Here is a 22,663-nt window from a genome sequence, read left to right as displayed (position 1 = left end):
TTTGAACTTTCTTTCATCTTGTTTTCTTCATCCACGCACATTAGTTTTCTCTTGTTTTATCTTGTGGGGTTGTGTGCTTTTATGTAAGCTGCCTTGAGCCTTTGAGGGGGTAAGAAACAAGGTATAAATAAAGAAAAATAGAAGAGTGACTTTTCCCATCAGATTGTCTTATTTTTATTTTTTGCCTGGTAAGAATTTAAAACAATTTCAGCTCTTTTCTGACCTATTTTAGAATTTCCTTGATTCTAGTACCATTCAGAGCTCTGCAGTTCCTTGTTAGGGTTTTGTTTTGCTTTGGTAACTCTTCACAGAGACTCTGAGAAAGCATTGTTTTGTACCTAAGATTGATTGGCTTCCCTTCATCGTGCATTAAGGACTGAAAATTTTCTGTTTGTAAATAAGTTCATTTGTATCATTTTTTAAGATTCCAAAAATTCCAAAATAGAAACAGATTCACAGACCCAGAGAACAAACTTATGGTTACCAGGGACAAGTGTTGTGGGGATAGATTGGGAGTTTGGGATTGACATGTACACACTGCAGTACTGAAAAGAGATAAGCAACAAGGACCTACTGGATAGCATAGAGAACTCTGCTCAATATTCTGTAATCACCTAAATGGGAAAAAATGTTGCAGAAGAATAGATACAGGTAATGTATAACTGAATCACTTTGCCCTACACCTGAAACTAACACAGCACTGTTAATCATCTTAACTTCAGTATAAAATTTTTTTTAAAAAAGAACTGAAAAGTTAGGTAAGTCGGAATATTTGTTCATGCAGTTCTAAGAGGGAAGATTAGGCCACCATGAACCTTCTTAGAGTTTATCTGCCAAATGCAAAGACCCCGAGAAGGTGCCATTCACTGCCCTGCATGTGGCACTGCTGTGACTTCCGGGGACAGGGTCAGAGAAGTCAGTAGTCTTTGCTAGTCTGGGGACCTTCTGTTCTCAATCTGGCTGTTAGATGTTAGTGTAGCCTGCATAGTGTTGAAAACAACTCTGGACCGATCAAAATGTGGTGTCATTAATTTTTATACTCTCTTTAGTGTTTACATATTCCTTTGAAAAATCTGGAGACCCAAACATATGGGCCAGGATTCACCCTGCATGGATTTATGTCTAGTTCACCACACTCTCCCACTACCTCTTGTCTGGGTGACTCTGACGATGAATGCCATGTGCCCAGTGTCCCTCCATTTCTCTGTATGTGACTGTTGTTGCTTAATGCCATGTCAACGCACCACCCTAACTCATCTGCTGTTTAGCATAAACCACACTGTGGCATGTTTTCCTGCTGCGGTAGTCACCTTCCCAAGCCACTCAGCTCTTTCCGTGGCATTCATGTTTCGTGAATTGAATTTTGATCTCTGTCTCTCTTCCCCCAGTCTCAGAATTGCAAACTTCCTCAGCAGGAATGGTATGCTACTGCTGCTAAGTCGCTTCAGTCATGTCCGATTGTGCGACCCCATAGATGGCAGCCCACCAGGCTCCCCCATCTCTGGGATTCTCCAGGCAAGAACACTGGAGTGGGTTGCCATTTCCTTCTCCAATGCATGAAAGTGAAAAGTGAAAGTGAAGTCGCTCAGTTGTGTCTGACCCTCAGTGACCCCATGGACTGCAGCCTACCAGACTCCTCCGTCCATGGGATTTTCCAGGCAAGAGTACTGGAGTGGGGTGCCATTGCCTTCTCTGGCAGGAATGGTATGGGTGTGCTTAAAAGTGTAGTTCAAAAGGTCGCTGGGTTTGTGCACCCAACACATTTACTGAGCACCTACTGTGTGCCAGGTGCTGTTCCTGTGCTAGGCATAGAGCAGATACATACCTACTGGAGTTTATCTCCTGTTAGGGGTGGTGGTAAGTGCTGTGAAGAAGAAAGCCAGGAAGAGTTCCTGTTTCATTTGGAGCTCATAGGCTAGAGCTCGATTCTGAGGTCCCTTTTGAATAGAGATACGAATTCACTCGCTGAGGAGTGAGCCATATGGCTGTCTGGGAAAGACATTGTAGACCGAGGGGATAGCAGTGAGAGTGAGATCCCTGAGGAGGGGCATACTTGCATTTGGTGTTAGGCACGGTTCTTACTTCAGTGCTGCGCTTCCTGATGGTATGAACTAGGGGCAGTTGCATTTGCCTCTGGACCATATCTGTGCACTCATCTCTAAAATGCAAGACTCTATATGAGGTTCACAGACACAAACTACTGTACATCAAATAAATAAGCAACAAGGATTTACTGTATAGCTCAGGAGTTATACCCAATAATGGAATCTCATCTTCACACACACACACACAAAATGAATTGCTGTGCTGTACACCTGAAACTAATACCAGTATTGTACATCAGCTACACTTCAATAGAAAAAAATCACATTAAAATGCAAGTTTCCACATTTAGGAAGGATCGTGGCTTCCTCATTAGTCTCTTACCAAGGTCAAGTCTGGTCTTTGACTCTTGGTAAATGTTGAGTAAATATATATGCAATTAACAGATGGACACATAAGTCATTATAGAAGGATTTGAAGGATCTCAAAAGCATAGTCTTAGCTAAATGTATTTCACAGGCTCACAGATTAATGACAATGAACATGACCAGCTCTGAAGCATATGTGCTGAGAGTTTCTCCTTAATGGTAACTCCACAGTTTTTATGCTCAGCAAGCTGCATCTACAGAGTACCACTGAGGAATATATATGACGGAGGAAAGGGGCCTGAGCTGTGTCTGTGTGGTTGTATCTGTTACTATTCATTGGTACGTCCTGACTCGTAGCAGAGTGCCTGTGGGCTTATAGTAGGACCTTAATGAACCTTTGTTAGAGTGAATAAAACCAAAGCCGGCGTACATTTTCACTTCTTTCATAAAGCAGTGTTGGAGTCACACTGCATTCTGCCTGTTTTCTTCCCAAGAAAGATACACTAGGACTAGAGAAGATGAGAAAGACCACAGCAGTGTCAGGATCAGACTGAGCATTAATGTCTTGCTTGCTTCATCTCATTTATTTACGTTCTTCATTTGCAGTTGGGAAATGGAGGCTTAGAGCTAGTGGCAGATACAGCTAGTGTGAGTCCAGGGCTTGTGTTCTTACTCATGGATTGCATCACTTATAGGGAAGAATAACTAGCAGATACAGAAACAGAGGTATGAAAGGAATTCAGTTCCACTATATTGGCATTAGTAACTGATGACTTTTAATGCTATTGGAAGTTGCATATATGAGAGGTTTCAGATGGAGAGAAGGGTCTGCTTTGTAGCTCACACTTACCTAGTTTGTGTGTGCCTCAGAGACTGCGTTCATGCAGTTTCTGGAGGATTGATTGGGTTTTCTGAAAGCCATGTGGGAACCCCTTCCTAATGGGAATCCTTGTTTTGTTCCACTAAGGTGTGGGTAATTTCTAAGTGTGACAGTCATATTCCTCTTGCTTCAAAGCCTATCAGGTCTCGCTATCACATTCATATTTAACGAGTGCTAGCAACACTGTCCTTTTGTCGGCCTCAATTCCTCCCTTCTGTCCCCGGTTCATGAACAAACTCTTCGGCTTTAGTATTATTCTAGGGCAGTTAGGTTTTCTACCTCTTATTTCCATTTTCAGTGGTGTGGAATGATTTATTACTTTTATGCTTTTGAAGGAGAACAAATTTAAAGGTGGAAGGAAGCTTGGTGAATGTCTAACCATCTGTTGAGTTTGGGAAGGACCTCTGGAACCCCTCTGTTTTGTTTTCCTGTGTACGTGTGCTTTCAAATGAGGGGAACGTTGTGATTTTTGTAGCAGGTGTCAGCCTCAATGGCAAGGGGAAGCAGATATCCTGGCCAGCTTTCTGGGGAAGAGGAGAATGGTTGTGTTTTCTCATGACTTTATTTTTCCAGTGCTGACTATATGGCAATATCATTCTGGCAAATATTGGCTGGCCATGGAACATTTTTAAGTGCAAGGGTTTAATAAATGTTCTGTCTATTACCATGGCTGAGGAATCAAAACAAAATACTCTCCACACAGTTCCTCGAGCATTCATGGATGGGTTCCAGTGTATTGCTTTTACGTTAGCTCCTCTATGTGTGAAGAATCTAAAATAAAATATTACTGAAAACACATTGATTAAGAAGAGTAGGGTATAATGTTTTGTACCATTTTCCTTTTCTATACAGTAATGCCATGCCAAGAATGGTGATACAGATGAACTGTGTGCAGAAAGGCTTTGCAAGAATTTATGTCTTCATATTCTTGTTATGGACATGGTAGTATTGACAATAGTATGTAATGTCTGTGTGTAGCTGTTGATAATCTCTGTTCTCACCTAAGGAAAAAAGCTAACACTAGTGATATTAAAAACCAAAACAACCGCCTCCCCCCATTTATCCCAAGAGTTGTCAGAATTTGTTTCCCCCCTGCTCTATAGTGTGCTTCTCACGTATTTATGTGATTAATGAGAATGAGTAATCGAGTATGAGTGTGTAAGAAGTTTATAGGACAGTGTTTTCCTAGTGACTTTTTGCACTGGGGCTTTATTTGGGCAGAGATTCTTCTGCAGTGCTTCATGTGTCTTAAGAATGTAGCAGATTGTCCCAAACATGAATCAGGGAGTTCATTTCTGACACTATTTTGGAGGAGTTTTCTGTGGGAGTCTATGTTCGCATCAGGCCAGGGTGAAAATGGCAGGGATGATACTGTTAATAATGGCTACACTGTATTGAATGCTCACACATATTCATTGTGTCAAGTACACAAGGGGCATTGTTCCATGGATTGTCTTACAACACCTGTGAAGTTGGGGCTCTTCTTGTCTCCATTTTACAGACAAAAAAAACTGAGGCTTAGAGCGGTTTGATTATCCCCTAGCTGTACAGCTAATGAGAGGGGGCAGACCTTGATTTTGACTCCATTCTTTGCTTCCTTCCTTCCTCTCTCTCCTCTTCCTGCTTCCCTCTCTCCTTCCCTCCCTTTTCCCCTCCGTCCCTCTTTCTTTCTTTCTCATTGCAGGGGACTTTATAGGCAAATCTTGTATTCTTGTCCTTCGATTTATTGCACTTTGCAGACATATATATATATTTTTTTTTTTTTTTGAACAAACTGAAGGCTTGCAGCAAACCTTCATCAACCAAGTCTATCAGCATTATTTTCCCAGTAGCATTTTCTCACTTTGTGTCTATGTCACCTTTGATATTTCTTTTCAATATTTGAACCTTTTCACTATTTTTATATTTGTTATGGTGATCTTTGATGTTACTATTGCAAAAAGATTTTGAATCACTGAAGGTTCAGGTGGTGGCTAGCATTTTTAACAATAAAAAATTTTAAATTGAGGTTTGTATATATATTTTTAGACATAACACTATTGCACAGTTAGTAGACTAGCATAGTGTAAACAGAACTTTGGTATGCCCTGGGAAACCAGAAGATTCATGTAGCTTGCTTTATTGTGATATTTGCCTAACTGGGGTTGTTTGAAACCGAACCCATAGTATTGCTGAGGTCTACCTGTATTTGCATATTTTTATTAGTCTCTAACATGACTTTTGTATATACAGTGTTGTATCTCAGCTTCTGTATACTGCATTGTGCTCACCACCAGATGTTTAGTTTCCATCTGTCACTGTACTGTTGGCCCTTTTACCTATTTTGCCTCCCCCTATACCCCATTTTTCTCTGGTAAACACTACTCTGTTCTGTGTATGTCTACATTTGTTTGATTTGGTTTGTTCATGTTAGAAAAAATTTCACACATGAGTGAAATCTTATGGTGTTTGTCCTTTTCCGTTTGACTTATTTTATTTAGCATAATATCCTCAAGATCCATCCATGTTGTTGATAATGGCAAGATTTCATCTCTTTTTATGGCTGAGTAGTATTCCATTGCATACACACACACTCTGTCTCTCTCTCTCTCTCTAAGATGTGGACCCAGTTCTTTCTGACCCCAGAGCCTGGTGGGGTAGCTCGTTCTCACCACATCCTTCCTATAAATAGGAAACTCTTACCTGGAATATTTTAGTGATCTGCTACTTATCTCCCTGCTTTCTTCCTCTTTCCTTTTTAGGTCTTTTTCCTGCCACCAGCCTTCTGATGCATGCACCTCTTCATTGAAGTCCCCCTTCCATCCTTTCTTTCCTAGTGAATTCTTTATCTTCTGGACTTCATATCCTGAGCTTTCTTCTCTGAGTTCTCATAATACTTTGTTCCTCTCTTAATCAAAATACTTTGCAGCTAATAGTCAGCTACTTAAGTATTCCAGGGATTCCTAGGCCCCCAGCGTTCAGTTTTGTGTCTGTGCCTATGTGAATGTTTTTTCTTGAGACAGTCCATAGTTTTCATATGAGTCTCAGAAAAGTATTTGATCAAAAAGTTTAAGATACTATTTTTAGGATTCTCTGTCCTCATCCAAGTAATGAGCACCTAGAGGGGAGGAGCATATCTTATTTGTATTTATTTCCTTGGATGGCTATAATGATACTTTTTTTTTTCCTCCGAGTACCTGGATGAATGAATGTCTCTAAAAGTAGGACCATGACGGTATGGCCTAGAGGTTAAGAACAGAGGATCTAGAGCCAGACTGTGCCTTGGATTGAATTTCTCCTCTGCAAACAGTCTAGCCAGTGATACAGTCACCTCAAAACCTCACTCTTCTCATTGGTGAAAGGGACATCATAATCGTGTTGCTGTTAGCGGGTTGTTATTGAGGAATACCTCAATGTGTGGTATGTAAAATGCTTAGCACAAGAGTACTTTGCATACTACCTATAATTAGCTGCTATTACTATTATTACTGAAGAACTTTGAAATGGGCTAGAGGATGAGTTTCTCTTGATTTTTCTAGTTACTATCATGGTGATATTACAAAAATTTTTGTCATGCCACTTTGAGTTTTCAGAGCTTAAAACCAGCATGCTTTCTCTAGTCAAGGTGACAGGTTCAGCTCAGAGACCTCCCTGAAATGTTGCTCTTGGGCATTTCCTTTCCCCCTGGCCTCAACCCTGGCTGTGTAGTATCTTAGGTTCATGAAGTGCCAGCTAATGGAAATTTGTGATGTGGGCACTCTGCCCCCCGAGGATTTGGACATATGCTTCTTTGTGTTTAAATCAACAGAAAAAAGTGCAGCTGTAGCCACCCTTCTGCATAATCGTTGCAGTAGCCTTTTTCCTTGCATGTTCTTGGAACCCCTGAGTGCCAAACCTGTCACTACTGTCCCCTCTGTGCGTCTCAGGTAAGTCCAGTAGGTCAGATGAAAGGCAGAGACCAGCAGGGCATAAGCATTAGTCTGCGTATAGCACCGATGAGTAGCTGTACACAGATCACGGCTTACATGTTATTTATAGTAGTGTGGCCATAGGGTCACGTTGGCAAGAAGCAGCCTTTAGAAAAGTGCTTTAGTTGGCCCATTAATGGTCACTAAATATAGAAAAGTAGTTTGTGAAATCTCTTTACAGAAAATGTATTGTGAGCTGGGTGCATTGACACGAGGGGAAAAATTGTTGACTCCTGTTTTCCTATAGTTTTTTTTTTTTTTGGAGTGTATACTTTTTCTTTACATCTCTGGTAAATGTATGACCTTTAGTGAGTTATTTGCAAATACTCTTTAAAAAAAAAAAGTCTTAAAGTAAGGTAACTTTATTCACAATCATCAAAAACTGGAATGGCCCAAATGTCCTTTCACCTGTTAAAGGACACGTAAGCCATGGTTCATCCATACAGTGGAATATTAACGTGCAAATAGATACCAATACCTATCACAGCATGGATTGAACTCAAATATACTTGTTAAGGGAAAGGAGTCAGACTCAAAAGTCTGTGTTTTAAATGATCGCATTTATTTGGCATTCTGGAAAAGACAAAGCTGCGAGAATGGAACAATAGGTGGTTTTTGGAGCACTGGGGTTGGGTGACGTTCTGACTCCAGACGGACAGCCCAAGGAGTGTCTGAAGTGTAAGTGCAATAGGTCAGTGTACTCTGTCCTACTAGCTTTAAAAGCTGTCTGGTAAACACCGTGAAATTTTGGTTTATTTATTTAACGTTTATGAGTTGGAGCTCCTTTGTCTCCTGTCTGGCAGAGCTGCTTACTTTAAAATAGCTCCTCGGCCTCGGCACTGTTGAACATTGAGGGCTGGATTGTCTCTACTGTGGGGGCTGTGCACGACCCTCTAAGGTGTTCAATAGCATCCCTAGTCTCTATGTACTAGATGCTCATAGCACCCGTCACCCTAGTTTTCAAAAAATCTGTTTTGAATTTGTTACAATATTGCTTATGTTTTGGTTTTTTTGGCCAGGAGACATGTGGGATCTTAACTCCCAACCAGGGATGGAACCCCTGCCCCCTGCACTTGGAAGGCGATGTCCTAACCACTGGACCGCCAAGGAAGTCCCTGTGTCCCCATTTGTGACAACCAAAAGTGTCTCCAGACATTGTCAGATGTCCCCTGGGGACAAAAGTGTCTCATTGGAGACACGATTTTAAAAGATTAGGATTCAGTGAAAAGGCATTGAGTTACCATGACTGACAGGTGAGAATCATCACTGTAACCTTCCTCTTACTTCCCTGTGGCCCCCGTCCAGGCTCCAGGTTAGATAGAGGAATATTCTAGTCTGTTGGCAGGGGACCTTCTCTGGTCCTGGAGATCAGCCATTTCCTCTTACCAAGTGCCTTGGCCATTTGACCTCATGCCATCGAGTGCTTTCTCTCTGCTCAGAGACTGTGAGAGCCTAGAAGTAGTATCTGTGTACTTGCTGCTCCCTTGCTCTTATCCCTCCTATCCAAGAGGTCAACTTTTTGGGTCTGATGAGTCATGCTTACTGCATTTATAAATTGCTTCCATTTCTCCCAAAGCAAAGAAAAAAACAATTTTTTTTGAAATCAGTTTAAAAACTATAATAAATACTTGTTAATAAACCAAAATTAAAAGTGCCAGTGAACTATAAGATGATCATATTTCAGACATATTTTTACAGCTTTGTTAATAGTTTGATATTAATTTGGGCTTAAGAGGTACGGGAAATAGGCAGAGTGGTAAAATGATGGGACCTTTTGATCTTTAAAACTTTGATCTTCAAAATTTTAAATATATTTAGGTGGTATGTGGTTCTCCCACACCTTCTTTTTTTAAATTTTATTTAATTGGAGGATAATGACGTCACAATATTGTGTTGGTTTCTGCCATACATCAACATGACTCAGCCACAGGTATACATATGTTCCCTCCCCTCCTGAACCTCCTTGCCCTTCCCTGCCCATCCCATCCCTCTGGGTTGTCACACAACACTAGGTGGAGCTCCCTCTGTCACACAGCAAATTCCCACTCACTATCTATTTTACATATGATAATATATGTGTTTCCATGCTCCTGTCAATTCGTCCCACTCTCTCCTTCCCCCGCTGTGTCTACAAGTCTGTTCTCTATGTCTGCCTCTCCATTGCTGCCCTGCAAGTATGTTCATCAATAACATCTTTCTAGATTCCATATGCATGCGTTAATATTTTTTCATGTCTGGCACAAACCTGTGTGTGAATCCCAAAGCATTATAAAGATGGCTCCATCTAGTGTATGAAAGTATTATACAGCTAGAGGGGAAAAAAAAAAACACAACAAAACCAACAGTTCCATTCTGGGGATCTCCTTTGGTACTTCATTATGAAATTAGATTAAAAAGTTAAACCCAAACAAAGATGGGCTATAAGCTATACTTGTGCCCCAGGAGATAATGCAGGCCAAAGTGACCTTCACAGTGTGAGAGGAGAGGTCGTAATATATCGAAGCATCAGCATCCAGCATGCCTGGCATTTTGTTCTAACAGCCTTGCCTTTTCTTTTTCTGGACGGAGGTCTTGTTTACAGGCACTATCAACCACTGTGGCTTGTCCACTTCCACTGTGATATTCTCCGTCCTCCTTGGCCTGGCCCCGGGTTTTCCTGTATGGAATCCTATCTGCCAGTCATGTTCATTTTCCACAGTTAGGAAGCGATTAGGGCTAGGCCCATGTACTGTGATTTCAGAGCCCTACATGATTTTCTTTATCAGACTGGAATTCTTTGTAGCTGTTTGCTTCTCACTGCAGTAGAGTAGCCACTGTTTGTGGGCTGTGTTTGATCTGGTTTCCACGGAAGGGTTCTGGCACATTCTTCATGTCTCTTAATCAGGGTTCCCAAATTTGAGCCATACTCATCCTAACTTCATGACCTTTGCCCTCTACATTCCATATGATGGCTTAAATAAATTAAAAACACATATTGAAAGGAAATGCTGTATTAAATGGCAATGACAGATGGATGCATGTGTAAAATAAATATAATGAAATTGGAAGAAAACAGTTCATTCCTTATTGGATGTGTTATCAAGAAGGGTCTGAGTCTGAAATCTGAACTGTTTTTGTTACAAAGGGCAAGTATTGCAAGATTGAAGACATGTTAGCATCAAACAGACACTTTTCGTGGGATGAAAAGAAATTTGAAAGGGCCTTTCTGTCTGGGTAATTCCATGGTCATTTAATGTGGAGTCTTTGTGTCTCCATTTGAGATCATCCTGTATCCCACACGTTGAAAAACTTTGCTCACAATTTGCCATCTTTTCCAGAGGAGTTTGTCACGGTCCCCCAAAGTCCAAAGCCTGTCTCCCCATCAAAAGCCTTTTTCAATAATTCTTTATTTTCTGAGCACTGCTATACTTCTCCTATTAACAAGAAGAAATTGTGCTGATATTCATATTTTCTCACTCTTTCCCAACTAGATTAAGTTAATTGAGGACAAGCAGTGTGTGTTTCTTTTCTGTTTCTAGTGAATGCCATTAATTTAACTCATGCTTGGTGTAAATATTCAGGGAAGCCTGCTTCATTTCCTGCTTGTGTTTTTTTAAAGGTAGAGCATAGTCAGAAGTGATCAGAAAATGCACCATGATCAATTCATTATTCCTTTAACCCACTGACAACTAGTTATTGGGTTCTTTCACTGGGTCTGGAATTGTGCCTGGTTAAAGAATGAAGAGGGAACTAAACAGAATGGGTTATTCCTTCTTGGAATTCAGACACCAGTGTAGGGTGTGGGGAACAGACAACTAAAGAGGCAACTCCAGTGCAAGGTTCTAATTTTAGAATTAGTTTGCTTTTGTGATTGTTGAGTGGCTCACAGAAACTTCGAGCAGAGAACCATAGTGAGAAGCATGTGGGCTCTGGAGTTTTCAAACCCTGAATTTGCAGTTCATCAACATCTTGATTCTGAGCAAGTTACTCACCTCACTCCCTTTCCCTCTGTTTCTTCATTTAAATAAACATGAGGTATGATATGCAAATAAAAGGCACAGTTATCAGTGTGATGATGTGATGAATTCTCTACCTTCTCTCTTCCCCTGTCTCTTTTTTTAAAAAAGAGGCAGAAACCATCTCATGATTTTTTCAGATTTTTCAAATTTTCTGCCTGGCCCACTAGGAAATGAAAACGCACTGATCCTTGATCCAGTATTAGAAAGCAAATGTTTTTGTTAATGGGAATGACATTGTAGATGGTACTTTAAGATGGTAAATTCATGCAATTTCCAAATTACCTATTTAAATTAATCAATGATTTGAGCATTCAGAGTTACTCCAAAACATTTCTGACTTCATAATCTAAGCGCCATGGTATATCATTAATGTAACTCAAGCATATTCAGTAGTGCTTGGGACAAGTAGGTGCTCAATAAAGACTTGTTGAATGAATGAGTTTTAATAAGAATTTTTTGATTTTTCTAGCTTTTATTCATGATTTTGCCCATATGTATGTTTTTTCTTTGTTCTGAAATTTAAAAAATTTTATTATTGGGGTATAATTGCTTTGCAATGTTATATCCTTATTTTTTAAAAATGAACCAGTGTTACTTGATATGAGGAACTTATTAATAAACTTGATTGAAAGTGGTGGTGATTCTCTGCATCTCCATCACCAGCCTCATCTTTAATACCTGGCAGGTAATAAGTACTTGGTAAATATCAAAGCAAGAATTAGATAGTTCTGATAGGCACTATTTTTTTTTTAAGGACATATAACTGAATTTTGTCAAGCAAAGATGTCTTTTTTCCTTTGTATCACTACATACCAGTATTACTTGAAATTGCACAGGCTATTAATTTAAAATATTGGTTATTTTAACGTTTTACTATCAACATAAATATACACTTTGATTATAGGCAAGACTCCTGAGAGTGTAACTTAGATGCAGAATGCTATTGTGTATCAAGTTTATTGTGATTGATTAGATTTAATTAACATACAGGAAGGATTCCTGTGCAAATATTATTTTTCTCATTTCAAATCCTATTTGTTCAGCCTAACTGAAACAGGATGTCATTAGTGTAAGGGTAAGTATTGAGATGCTTTCGAAGTTTGGGAAATTTTAACTATTGACCTATGGAGATCTTTCTTTTGAACACAGAAGTTTGATTTGTTATGTTTTGCTTATTTAGGTAAGTTATTTCCTTCATGACTTACGAATATGTTTATAAAGTTAAAATACAAATTAAAAAAGTATTTGACACATTGTCAGAACTGAAGGTTTCCTGGGCTAGCAGTTTTGTCTGTAGCTAAGACAACCATTAAAAAGGCATCAATAGTTGTATACTATCAGAATAAGTTTCAGATCCCCATCAACATCTTAGTTTTTCGTTTTTCATTATGAATGAATATGCTATCCACAAATATCTCTGGACCTTTTCTGAGCTTACATTTGTTTTCAGTCTGCACACTGTCTTCAAATACCATGTTTCAAAAGCATTTTCACTTTTGTCTCTTTTTATAAATAGTTTATTTACATTTGGCCAGTGCTGGGTCTCTTTTGCTGCATGGACTTTTCTCTAGTTGTGAAGAGGGGGGCTAGTCTTTGTTGCAGTGTGCAGGCTTCTCTTGTGGTGACTTATCTTGTTGTGCAGATCGGGCTCTAGGGCACATGGGCTCAGTACTTGCAGTTCCCGGGCTCTAGAGCACAGGCTCAGTAGTTGTGGGGTACAAGCTTAGTTGGCTTCGTGGCATGTGGGATCTTCCCAGTGCAGGGATCGAACCTGTATCTCCTGCATTGGACGGCGGATTCTTTACCACTGAACCACCAGGGGCGCCCTTTCACTTTTGTCTCTTAATAATAACTTTTATTTGTCCTACAAGTTGAAGTTCTTTGAGGCTCCAAGGACTCACTTCTCATGCCCTAGTGTTCTGAAAGTGGCCTTTTCCCTTGTATAATATTGATTGAGTGCAATTTTTTTTGCAGGCACTGTGCTAAGTACTTTTCATACCTCACTTTGTTTAGTCACATACCCTACTAAATAGGTGATATAATAGAGATCTCCATTTTACAGATGCAGATTTCGAGACTCAGAAATGAAGTGAGTTGCCCAGGGTAGAGCTACGAGGTGAATGCAGTGCATGGGGTATGTGTGTGTCTACAGGCCACCAGCACACAATGCTGTCTCCAGCTGAAGGATGATGCTAAGTTTAGATCGTTAAGCAAGAGAGACTTGAGCAACTATTCGCGTATTTATGAAATAGTGGACCCCTCACAGGCTAAAGCCCCTGCCCTGGATTCTTACCACGCGTTGTACAGATGGAAGTTATCACACCTGGCACATTTTCATACCACCTTCCACCGCAGTGTTGTGGTTGTCCATGAGAAAAATCTATCTCTGCCTTCAGTTCAGTTTTTATAATACAAATAGGAAACCTCCGTGAATGGAACACAAAGGCTAATTGGCAGAGTGCCTTTGTCTTCTCTGTCTTCATCGCTTTTCCAGTTCCACTTGAGCCATAAAGGATCAGGTGGTTCTTTCAGTTGCTGATGCCCTGAGTGAGAATCTGGGGAAGGGCGGACTCACCTGCCTCAGTAGCCAGGGCCTCAGCGCAGAGGGTGTGTGGAGGCCACTTGTCAGAGCTGAATTTGTCTTGTTTTAACATATTTTAATATCTTGAAGAAGAATGGGAAGAAGAATGAAACTGATGTCTTTCATGATGACCACAGAGTCGCACCCTCCTGTTTCCATCCTCAACACCATTAGGATAGCAGAGACTCTATGGGCTTCTTTGCTATTCAGTTTAATTACTTAAAAAAAAAAAAAGAGTTACTACAGTGAAAGAGAAATCTGTATTTTTCTTTTTAAATAAGTTAGGAGTTCACCACTGAATTGAGAGGAAAACACTGTGATTTTAAAGTCCTGAAGTGAAAGATTTGACTTATTATAAAATCCTAGTGTGAATAACTTTGCACCCCTGCCTCCATGGCAACAGCCTTATCTTTTTCTATTTATTTACCTTGATAAGGAAAGTAATTGCATTTTTACTAAATTTCTTTTTTGAGAAAATGCCATCAAAGCGGCATAATCTCCATCCGTGTTTCCTTCCTCAAGTTTGTGTTGCCTCACGAACTTGGCTTTTTTTGTGGATTATGTTCTGCTTATTGCAGAACCCCACTGCCATTGATAGACAGCAAAGAAACAGCCTCCGAATTGCCTTTCATGGAGTGCGAGTATTTCTTTTGAAGTGAACTCTAACAGATAATATCAGAGAGCTCAAGGTAAGGAACTAATCTCTCGTATTGATTATTTATGAAAGACCGACTGTTATTTCAAATATTTCTCCCTTCATTAATTGCTTAAAAATTTACTTCAACCAGCATTTGAAGTGCCTCTTTTTGTAGATTTTATTTGTATTCTCAGGACAGAGTTTTCTAAATAGTTTGGAAAAGCATTATTTTTTTCCCTCTAAATCTAAAGAGTTCTTTGGTAATGTCGACAGGAGCCTAGATTAAATTTACCTGGGGTCATCTTGGTCTTGTGTGCATTTTCCTTTTCACCCCTAAAGGGCTTCTTTGTGAGCTGGGTACAGTGAGCAGTCTTTCAGAAGATGCTGTCCCATCATTGTTATAGGGAGATTATGTTCTTGGTAGTAGGAAAAAAAAAAAAAAAAACAGAATGAAAGAGATAAATGTGATTGAGTGGTACTGAGCACTTATTTCTGTAGATACATAGTCATTAAAAATTTCCCTCAGTCCTGCTGTGAGTGTTTTCAAATTAGAACTCCCAGGCTGCCAGTTCCTGTAGCTTTGTATCCTCGTACTTTATCCATGAAAATGAGTTGTGTTCAGCAACTGAAAGCTTCCAAATGAAAAGTACACAATCGTGAGCCCCACTACTGCCTTTTGACTTCCTAATTAATTAAATGCTGTCATCAAATTATATTTCATAACTCCTTCCTTACCTGATCTTTTTTTGTCATTCTTCCATCTATTCATCTTTCCTTCTACTCATCCACTCATCCATTGTTCATTGAACAAAAGTTTTTTGAGCACTTATTATATACCAGACACTGAGAATGTAATTCACAGGAAGGACCCTGCCCTCCAGGATAAAGGACAAACAAACAAAACAAATGATTAGGAGTGGGATTCAGTGCTACAAAAAAAGAAGCATTTGCTGAGAGAGTAAGAAGCAGAAGTGGATGTTCCTTCTTTAGGTAGGATGGGGTCGGGGAGGAAGCCCTCCCTGGGGAAGAGGCCACAAAACCCATGAGACCTCATCTGAAGGGTGGAGAGGAACCCCTGAAACTGCCATTTTGTCCCCCACTCCTCACTCTTAACCATGGGCCTGTGTATGTGAGTTTGGAGTTTCCCTGGGGTGAGCCCCAGAGAAGCAGAAGCTCTCACATCTTCTTCTTTATCTTCCCCACAGCACTGAGAAACACCTCTCAAATGCTGGGCACATCAGCGAATATTTGAGTAGAAGGGCCTTTTGGTGACATCTGACTTTCCAAAATGTGAGCATGATGGCATGTGGGGAAAAGAGCCAGATGTGTTTGTTACTCTGGATGGAAGTTTTTGAATTTTGCAGCCACTTTCACGATACTTGTTAATTACCTCATAATAAGACTTTCACTTAACATTCAAAGCATACCCATTGTATAATAATTCCAAGCGGACACTTTACAGCATCAGACTATACAAGTAAAGACTTCTTATTTCAACAGATAAAGGGAACTTGAGGATCTTGGGCATTTTCCTGTCATTCTTGCAGAGATAATTTTCATAGAACATATTATATATAATTATGTATGTTGAAATATGGTATATAGTAGTGGTTCCGAGGCCTGACTTCATATTAGTCTTTTATGAGAATCTTTTTAAAAGATTGGAATTTGAAACAATGCTTTGGAAAGTCTCATTCAGTCATTTATTTGGGGGAAGATCATTGACATTTGTGTTTTTAAATGCTCCTGAGTTGATTTTAAAGGGATGGTGGGGGGAGAATGGTCCCTAGGTCTTTCTGATAGAAATGCAGGTTTGGTGAACCATTGGCTGGGATTATAATAAAACATTATGGGTAGATGCTTCCTAAATTGTATGTAGCAGGTAGTTCATGAGTCAGTATAGTGGATGGCATGTATTACGTCTTCAACTGTTGATTATTGTTAGGGTGATGAGAAGTGGTTTATTGAAAAAAGCAATAGCTATCAGAAGGAAAGATGTAAGACAATGATGTGCTTTGGGGAAAATAAAACATTTGATATCCAAATAAAATAAGAAGGATTCTAACTGTGTTAAAAGAGTGGTTCTACTTTTCTTCAGCTGAATTTTGGACAGGATAACAAGTAAAACCTCTTATCTCTTCTCTAACTCGTTCAACATAGTGATTGAGTTTTTCCTTCCCAAAAGATTGAGGCCCAAAGTTAGTAAAAAAAAAAAATTGGCTGTCACTTGGATGTTTGATAGTTTTAAGTTCCATTTTTGTTACAGTTGTCTTTGGAAAAGGTCAGTGAGAATTCTGATGACTCTAGTTGATTTGCTGGAATTTGGGGCAAGGAGTAGCAGTTAAGATTTGAATTATATGGGAGTACAGGTAATATTTTTATTCTACACTCAGTGTTTCATGTTAAAAGTATTATTTTTCCTTTGTGTCTGTTACCAGTTCTTATTTTGTATTTAAATTTTAGGGTTTGTGTGTATATATACATTTATGTGTCTGTGTGTATGCATACATATACATTTTTATGTGTATATGCACTTAGGATATATATCTGAATAGTACAAATATGAACAAGAGAGTTGCTTACACATTACAGATTAATTCATTGTCAATGTATTTATTGAACATCCATTGTGGATTGTTTATTCTTCTAGGTTCTAGGGATACAATGGTAAACTGAACAGATATGGTTCCTGCCACTCAGAAGACATTTGTTAAATGATTGTGTGACTACTTGAGGGGCAGGATTGTGGAAATGTATGTAATGTTCCATGAATTTTATGGCTTTTGTCAGAGGTGTATGTCAAGCTTTATTCCATTTGCTGATAGGTATTTCATTGCTCTGTTCAGGGAGATTCCCCAAGAACATTCGCGTGACATAGGTATTTCTGAAGGTACCAAGAATAAGTTGAACACACGCCCCTTGAAAGTAATTTTACTTAAACATTTATGTAAACGGTCAATGGATAGCCTCCTTGGGTTGGTGGATTGTCCAGGACAAAATATCAGGCGATGTCATTGGCAGAACCTGCCAGGGAAGAATTTGGCACCACGCGGTGTCCCTGTTGGAATGGCTGGAATTGATGCCATTGGTTTCATGATGAACATTTGAGAGCCTGTGGAGGGTACAAATTTTCCCTGTGTGTAAGCATGTAATAAATCAGGGTTTCATTTCAAAAACTTACCGGGAACCGTGTAACTTAATTCAGCTTCAAATAGTGTCCAAGGTGGGATAGAGTCCAGCTTGGTCTTTTAAAAAAAAATCACCACTTGAAGGTCCTGATATGGTAATTTCCTAACCTCTCTGTTTTCTTTGATATTCAAATTTCTCAATTCTCCCACTCTGTTGAATTTCTGTTGGTTCTGTAGGTTAGTCGGTGTGCATCCAGAATAGACAGTTTCAATCATAATCGTAAGAGCTACTTTTTTAATTGAGAGCTTAATATGTGTCGAAGAAGGAAGTTCCACTGTGGCTGGAGGGCAGAGAGCAAGGGTACAGCTTGCTTCCCTAAACTGTACCATACACATTACATATATTCATATATTATTCCCTTCAGTTTTAACAATAATCTGTGGGATAGCCATTTATCATTTCCCCTTTCTCAGGTGAAGAAACTGGGGCATGGGAAGTTTAGTAAATTTGCACAAGGTCACAGAATTAGTAAGTGGTGGGATTTGAATCTGAAGAAGTTGACACCAAAACTTGTGTTCTTGATTTATATACTCTACTGTGCTAGAGGGAGGAAAAGCAAGGTGCGGAGTAGGTTAGTAAGGGGAATAGTGTAGCATCTTAGTCATCTGTTAACGCTAGAACTCAGTACAATACCCGGTATGTAGAAAGTCCTCAGTAACTTGTTAATAATGAGCACGATTATTTTCATCAGGGATCTGATTTCCCCACCCCACCTACATTCCTTCTACATATTGGTCTTTAGCATTGCCAGTAATCTACCTGCTTTCATCCACTTCTCTCCACTCTTGTCCATTTTCCCCTCATCGCCTCCCCTCACCTCCATGAAGTAGCTAATCTTGTTGCTCCTCTGGGTGGTTCTCGATACAGCAGCCAGAGGGACCTTTCTAAAAACACAAATCTGAGCCTGCTTACAACTTCTCAATGGTTTCCTCTTCATCTTGGAAGAAAATCAGTGACTCTTCCCTTGTCTCCCAGGTCCTGATGGTCTGATTGTAGCCACTGCTTCAGTCTCATGGATACCCATGATTCCCCTTACTGTCTGACCTCCAGCCGCAGTGGAGCTTCCTTCTAACTCCCCACTTCAGGATTCTTGCACATGTTTTACCACTGTTCAGAAGACTCTTCTCCCATTCCTCGCTTCACACCCAGAATCCATAACTGCTAACCCCCACTCACATTGAAGCCCGGAGGTCCCTGCTTAAGGGAAGCCTTTCCTGACCCTTACATATTAAGCTTTCCCGGTTCCTTGTCACATTTATCACAAGTTACATTAAATACTTGGGTGATTATTTAAGATGTGTCCCATTAGACTTGAAGCTCCAAGACTTTGCACAGTGCCTGGGACGTAGAAGGTGTTCCATAAATATTCAACAAAAGAAAAAATGAACGAAGAATACAAAGGGCCAGGAACAGCTTGTCAGAGACTTCTGGCTGGATATTTCCCATTATTAAAGGGAAACTAAAGAAAGATCACTTCATCACATGAAATTCAAGTTTGAGTATGGCTTATAGAGATTGCTCTGTTTTCCACCCGTTTACTTTGAAGACAGTCTCAGGCACAGAGAAGTGAAGTAACTTGCCCAGGATACACAGCTAGTCCATATCAGATGTCTTTGTTCTGACCTTTGAATTGTGTGTAGGGAAGAACAGACATTTTCATAAATCTGCAGGACATCTTTGATGTGCTGAGTCTGTAGGAGCTGCATCAATATTTGATATTATTGACGCTGTCATGTCAGAATTTTAAAGTGTCTTTTGAGAGTATCTGTTATTATTGCAGTGAGTTCAGAGTTTAATTGGATGACAATTTAAGAATATGCAGAAGTATGGGCTAAAGATGTCCTAAAAGATACTGCCCACAGTAAGAAGCAGCTTGTGTCTGATTTTCACCAAGACTGAGCAAGGGATAGCACTCCTTATATTCTTGGGGTCTGAGGGTAAGGAATGTTGCCCAGATCTCGACCCTGTTAGCAGGAAAGCATGTTCGATGAGCAACCTCCAGTTCCAAAAATGCTTTTGCATGGATGCAAAGCAGCTAGAGCTGTGTGATGAGCTGCTGCCAGAGGTCTCCCCAGTTGAGACGGGACACAAGCTGTCCCACAGCCATCCTGGATTCTGTGGCTCTTTTCGGTGTTAGAAATTCACCAGGATGTAAAATTACCTCTGCCTTCATGTTCTCTAATAGCACATAGTCACTGCAGGCCCCCACCGGTACCCATACCCGTGCTCAAGAGGGCTAAGTGAGCATCCCAGGTGTCGCCTGGCCGCTGGCTTGGGTTTCCGGTGGTGCCTTGGTCCTTGTGAAGCCCCTGTTGCAGGGTGAGGCAGCAGTTTTTTGTCCTGCAGGTACAGTAGGTACTGGATTAAACAGGTCTGCTGTTGCAGACAGACACCGGGCACCGTTGTAGCACGAGCTGTGTTTGGATTGGAGTTTCCAGGGCCTTATCAGGAGCCACCCCTAGTGACACAGCCAGTGCCAGAACTAACTTTGACTTTCACTCTTCGCCAAGGGCTTGCAGAACACCTTAAAGGAAAAAAGATGGAGGCGCTTAGAGTTCAGATGTTCATGCCTTGTTCCTTTGAAAGCTTTTACCTGTAAGTGGAGTTTTATTCTGGAAATAATCCTGGGACCACTTGGCAGGAGTTTTGTTTTTTTTATTTTTTGTTTTTAAGGGGAGAACAGAGAAAGGGAAGGTTTTATCGGGAGTTAAAAATTCTGGGACTGTTACTCTGTGATGTGGCTTTAATCGGCTTCAGCTGTAACCTCTGGTAGGTGACTGTGACAAGGATAACAACTAATTTGTGGGGTGGGGGGATTGAAATGCTAGTCCATTAGCTCTGCTTTCTCATTTGAAATGGAATGTCGGTCTTAAATTAATCATGCCCCCAAAATGACTGCTCAAAAGTGGGAACAGAGCTTGATTTATGGTTACTGAGGTAGTCTGAAGCCGGGCTTTGCGATGACTAAAAAAGGGTTTTTCTTCAGGAAAACGGGTGTGCTTAGTGACATTGGTCAGAATTGTCCCCTTGCAGACACTTTGGATTTTTTGCTTTCTCCTCTCCCCTCTACCCCACACTGTGGAGTAGTACACTTGCATTAATAAACATTGCATTTGCATTTCTTTATATTGATTTTTTTTTTTTTTTTTGTCTCTTTGAGAGGAAAAGAAAACATCCAAACATCAGAATTATCTATCTGGCACAGAAATGTAGAATGAGTTTGAAATTGGCACTTTCAAAGAAATACTAAGATGGAGAAATGCTAAATGGATCACAGCTTTCTCCTCTCCCCCCAACTGCCCCCCCCACCATTTCCTTCAATATTTACTTTCAGTGTTAGGTGATAAGATTTGAAAACAATACTAAAAGCCATGTCCCTAAGTGAATAGGCATTCAAGCAAATCAACTTAAGCAAAAGCCACCTCTGGAGCTTAATAATTATTTACTGAACGTTCCTGGGTCATGAGAGAGGTTCTGATTAAGTCAGAAAAGCATTATGTTCAGCAGCTTGTGAAGGTGTGTTTAAAGACGGCAAGAATAATGGAAAAATACTAAAAGTAGCAGAACTATTTTTAGAATCTGATTCTTAAAAAATAAAATTCCTGTAAATGTAATTGTGGTAAAATTCCTAATGTTCAGTGGATACATCTTTAAAAGACTTTATAATTATTTAAATTGTTTTCTAATGTCTTGTTCTATTTTTGCTGTATGGTTTGCTTTTATAGATTTTTAAAATTGTATATGTTATTAAAAGTTTAATTACTCATCTCTCTAAAATGATAGAACATTTTATGAACAGAGTATATACATAATTATGTATTTAAAATGTCATCAGGTTAGAAATGTTACAATTTTATCCTTTGTAAATCAGATAGTTGTCTGTGGTTCATATCACACAAGAATGTCCTCCATAACTTAATAATTTTTGAAATATTATTTTTAAGCAAATGAATGGATGTTATAAATGGATAAAGCATGCCATTTAACTTTAGGATAGTAATGATGTCATCCTTGAATTTATATCCAATATAATGCTTAATTTCAACTACTTTTGCTTAATTGATTTCTTTTTTTTCTGGTTGACTAAAATACTGGCCATAGGACCATGCTTCCTTTATAAACTCTCAGAATGAAATTCTTAGCTCATATCTTTGACAAAACTTGTTCACTGAGCTGTTGCTCATTAACTTCTTCTTGCCTCTTCTTTTGGGGAGGGTACACTCTGTGAATTAATTGTTTCTTTTGTATTTTCCTCTAGGAAAGCAAAGAAACATTATAGCAGAAGGCAGCCTTGTAAGAATTTGGGTTCCTAGAAAATAACTTTTCAGTTTTCAATAGTTTCAAGTTATTAGAAAGCTGAGAGAGTACCAATTTGGGAATTCAAGCGCAGCACAAAAGAATCCATTGCCTAACATTTACTTACTGTCTGCAGGATGCGCTGACCACTGTCCTAAAAATCTTACTTGCATTAGCATATTCAGTTCTCATACTTGCTCTTTGACAAAAGTACTTTTCTCCTACCTCCATTTTGTAGATGACAAAACTCAGGTTTGGGCAGGTGAAAGATCCTGGCCACGTCTTATCGCTGAGAAACGATAGAGCTGGAATTTCAACAGAGGTATTCTGGGTACGTGGCTTCTGCTTTTCTCTTTTCCATTCTGTGGATTTTCATTTCAGATACTGACTGAATTGATGTTTCTTCCTGTGGCCTTTTAATTGTATTTCTCCAATGCTCAGATTTCTGAATTATCCAAACTGTACCTCCATTGTGCTTTTGAGTGGCTATGACTAATCCAGTGTCACAGTATTTGTCTATCAAATGGGTTTCCTTGTATCTGATTTACTATTGATTATAAGATGACTGTTTGGGGGAGAAGAAAGCTCTACTAAATATATATATATATATATATATATATATATATATATATGAGATTTATTCTGACTTGAGAAACCTTAAAATATGGAGGAAAAGTTTGTCTTATAATTAAACTAATACAGTTGGTTTCTGGAACTGAGATTT

The 22,663-nt window shown here is 39.5% G+C and overlaps 1 protein-coding gene across 15 annotated transcripts in view; it reads left to right on the top strand.

Annotated features, from left to right (window-relative positions):
- The window catches only part of MITF (melanocyte inducing transcription factor), a 228,836-nt gene that overhangs the window by 102,361 nt on the left and 103,812 nt on the right, over positions 1–22,663 (top strand). For 3 of the 15 annotated variants that reach the window (XM_059879471.1, XM_005222628.5, XM_015459504.3), the window contains exon 1: positions 20,134–20,238. The exons of 11 other annotated variants lie outside the window; for them this stretch is intronic. In XM_059879471.1, the coding sequence (XP_059735454.1) occupies positions 20,183–20,238 (56 nt within the window). In that variant the 5' untranslated portion in view covers positions 20,134–20,182. Of the gene's footprint in view, positions 1–20,133; positions 20,239–22,177; positions 22,271–22,663 lie in introns of those variants that run through there. One more of the 15 variants, XM_059879467.1, reaches the window with a different exon arrangement.

The sequence above is a fragment of the Bos taurus genome, chromosome 22 (genome assembly GCF_002263795.3).
Source record: "Bos taurus isolate L1 Dominette 01449 registration number 42190680 breed Hereford chromosome 22, ARS-UCD2.0, whole genome shotgun sequence".
In the NCBI taxonomy this organism is placed as follows: Eukaryota; Metazoa; Chordata; class Mammalia; order Artiodactyla; family Bovidae; genus Bos; species Bos taurus.
The sequence above is the reverse complement of the archived record's forward strand: the minus strand, read 5'-3'. Positions and strand labels throughout refer to the sequence as shown.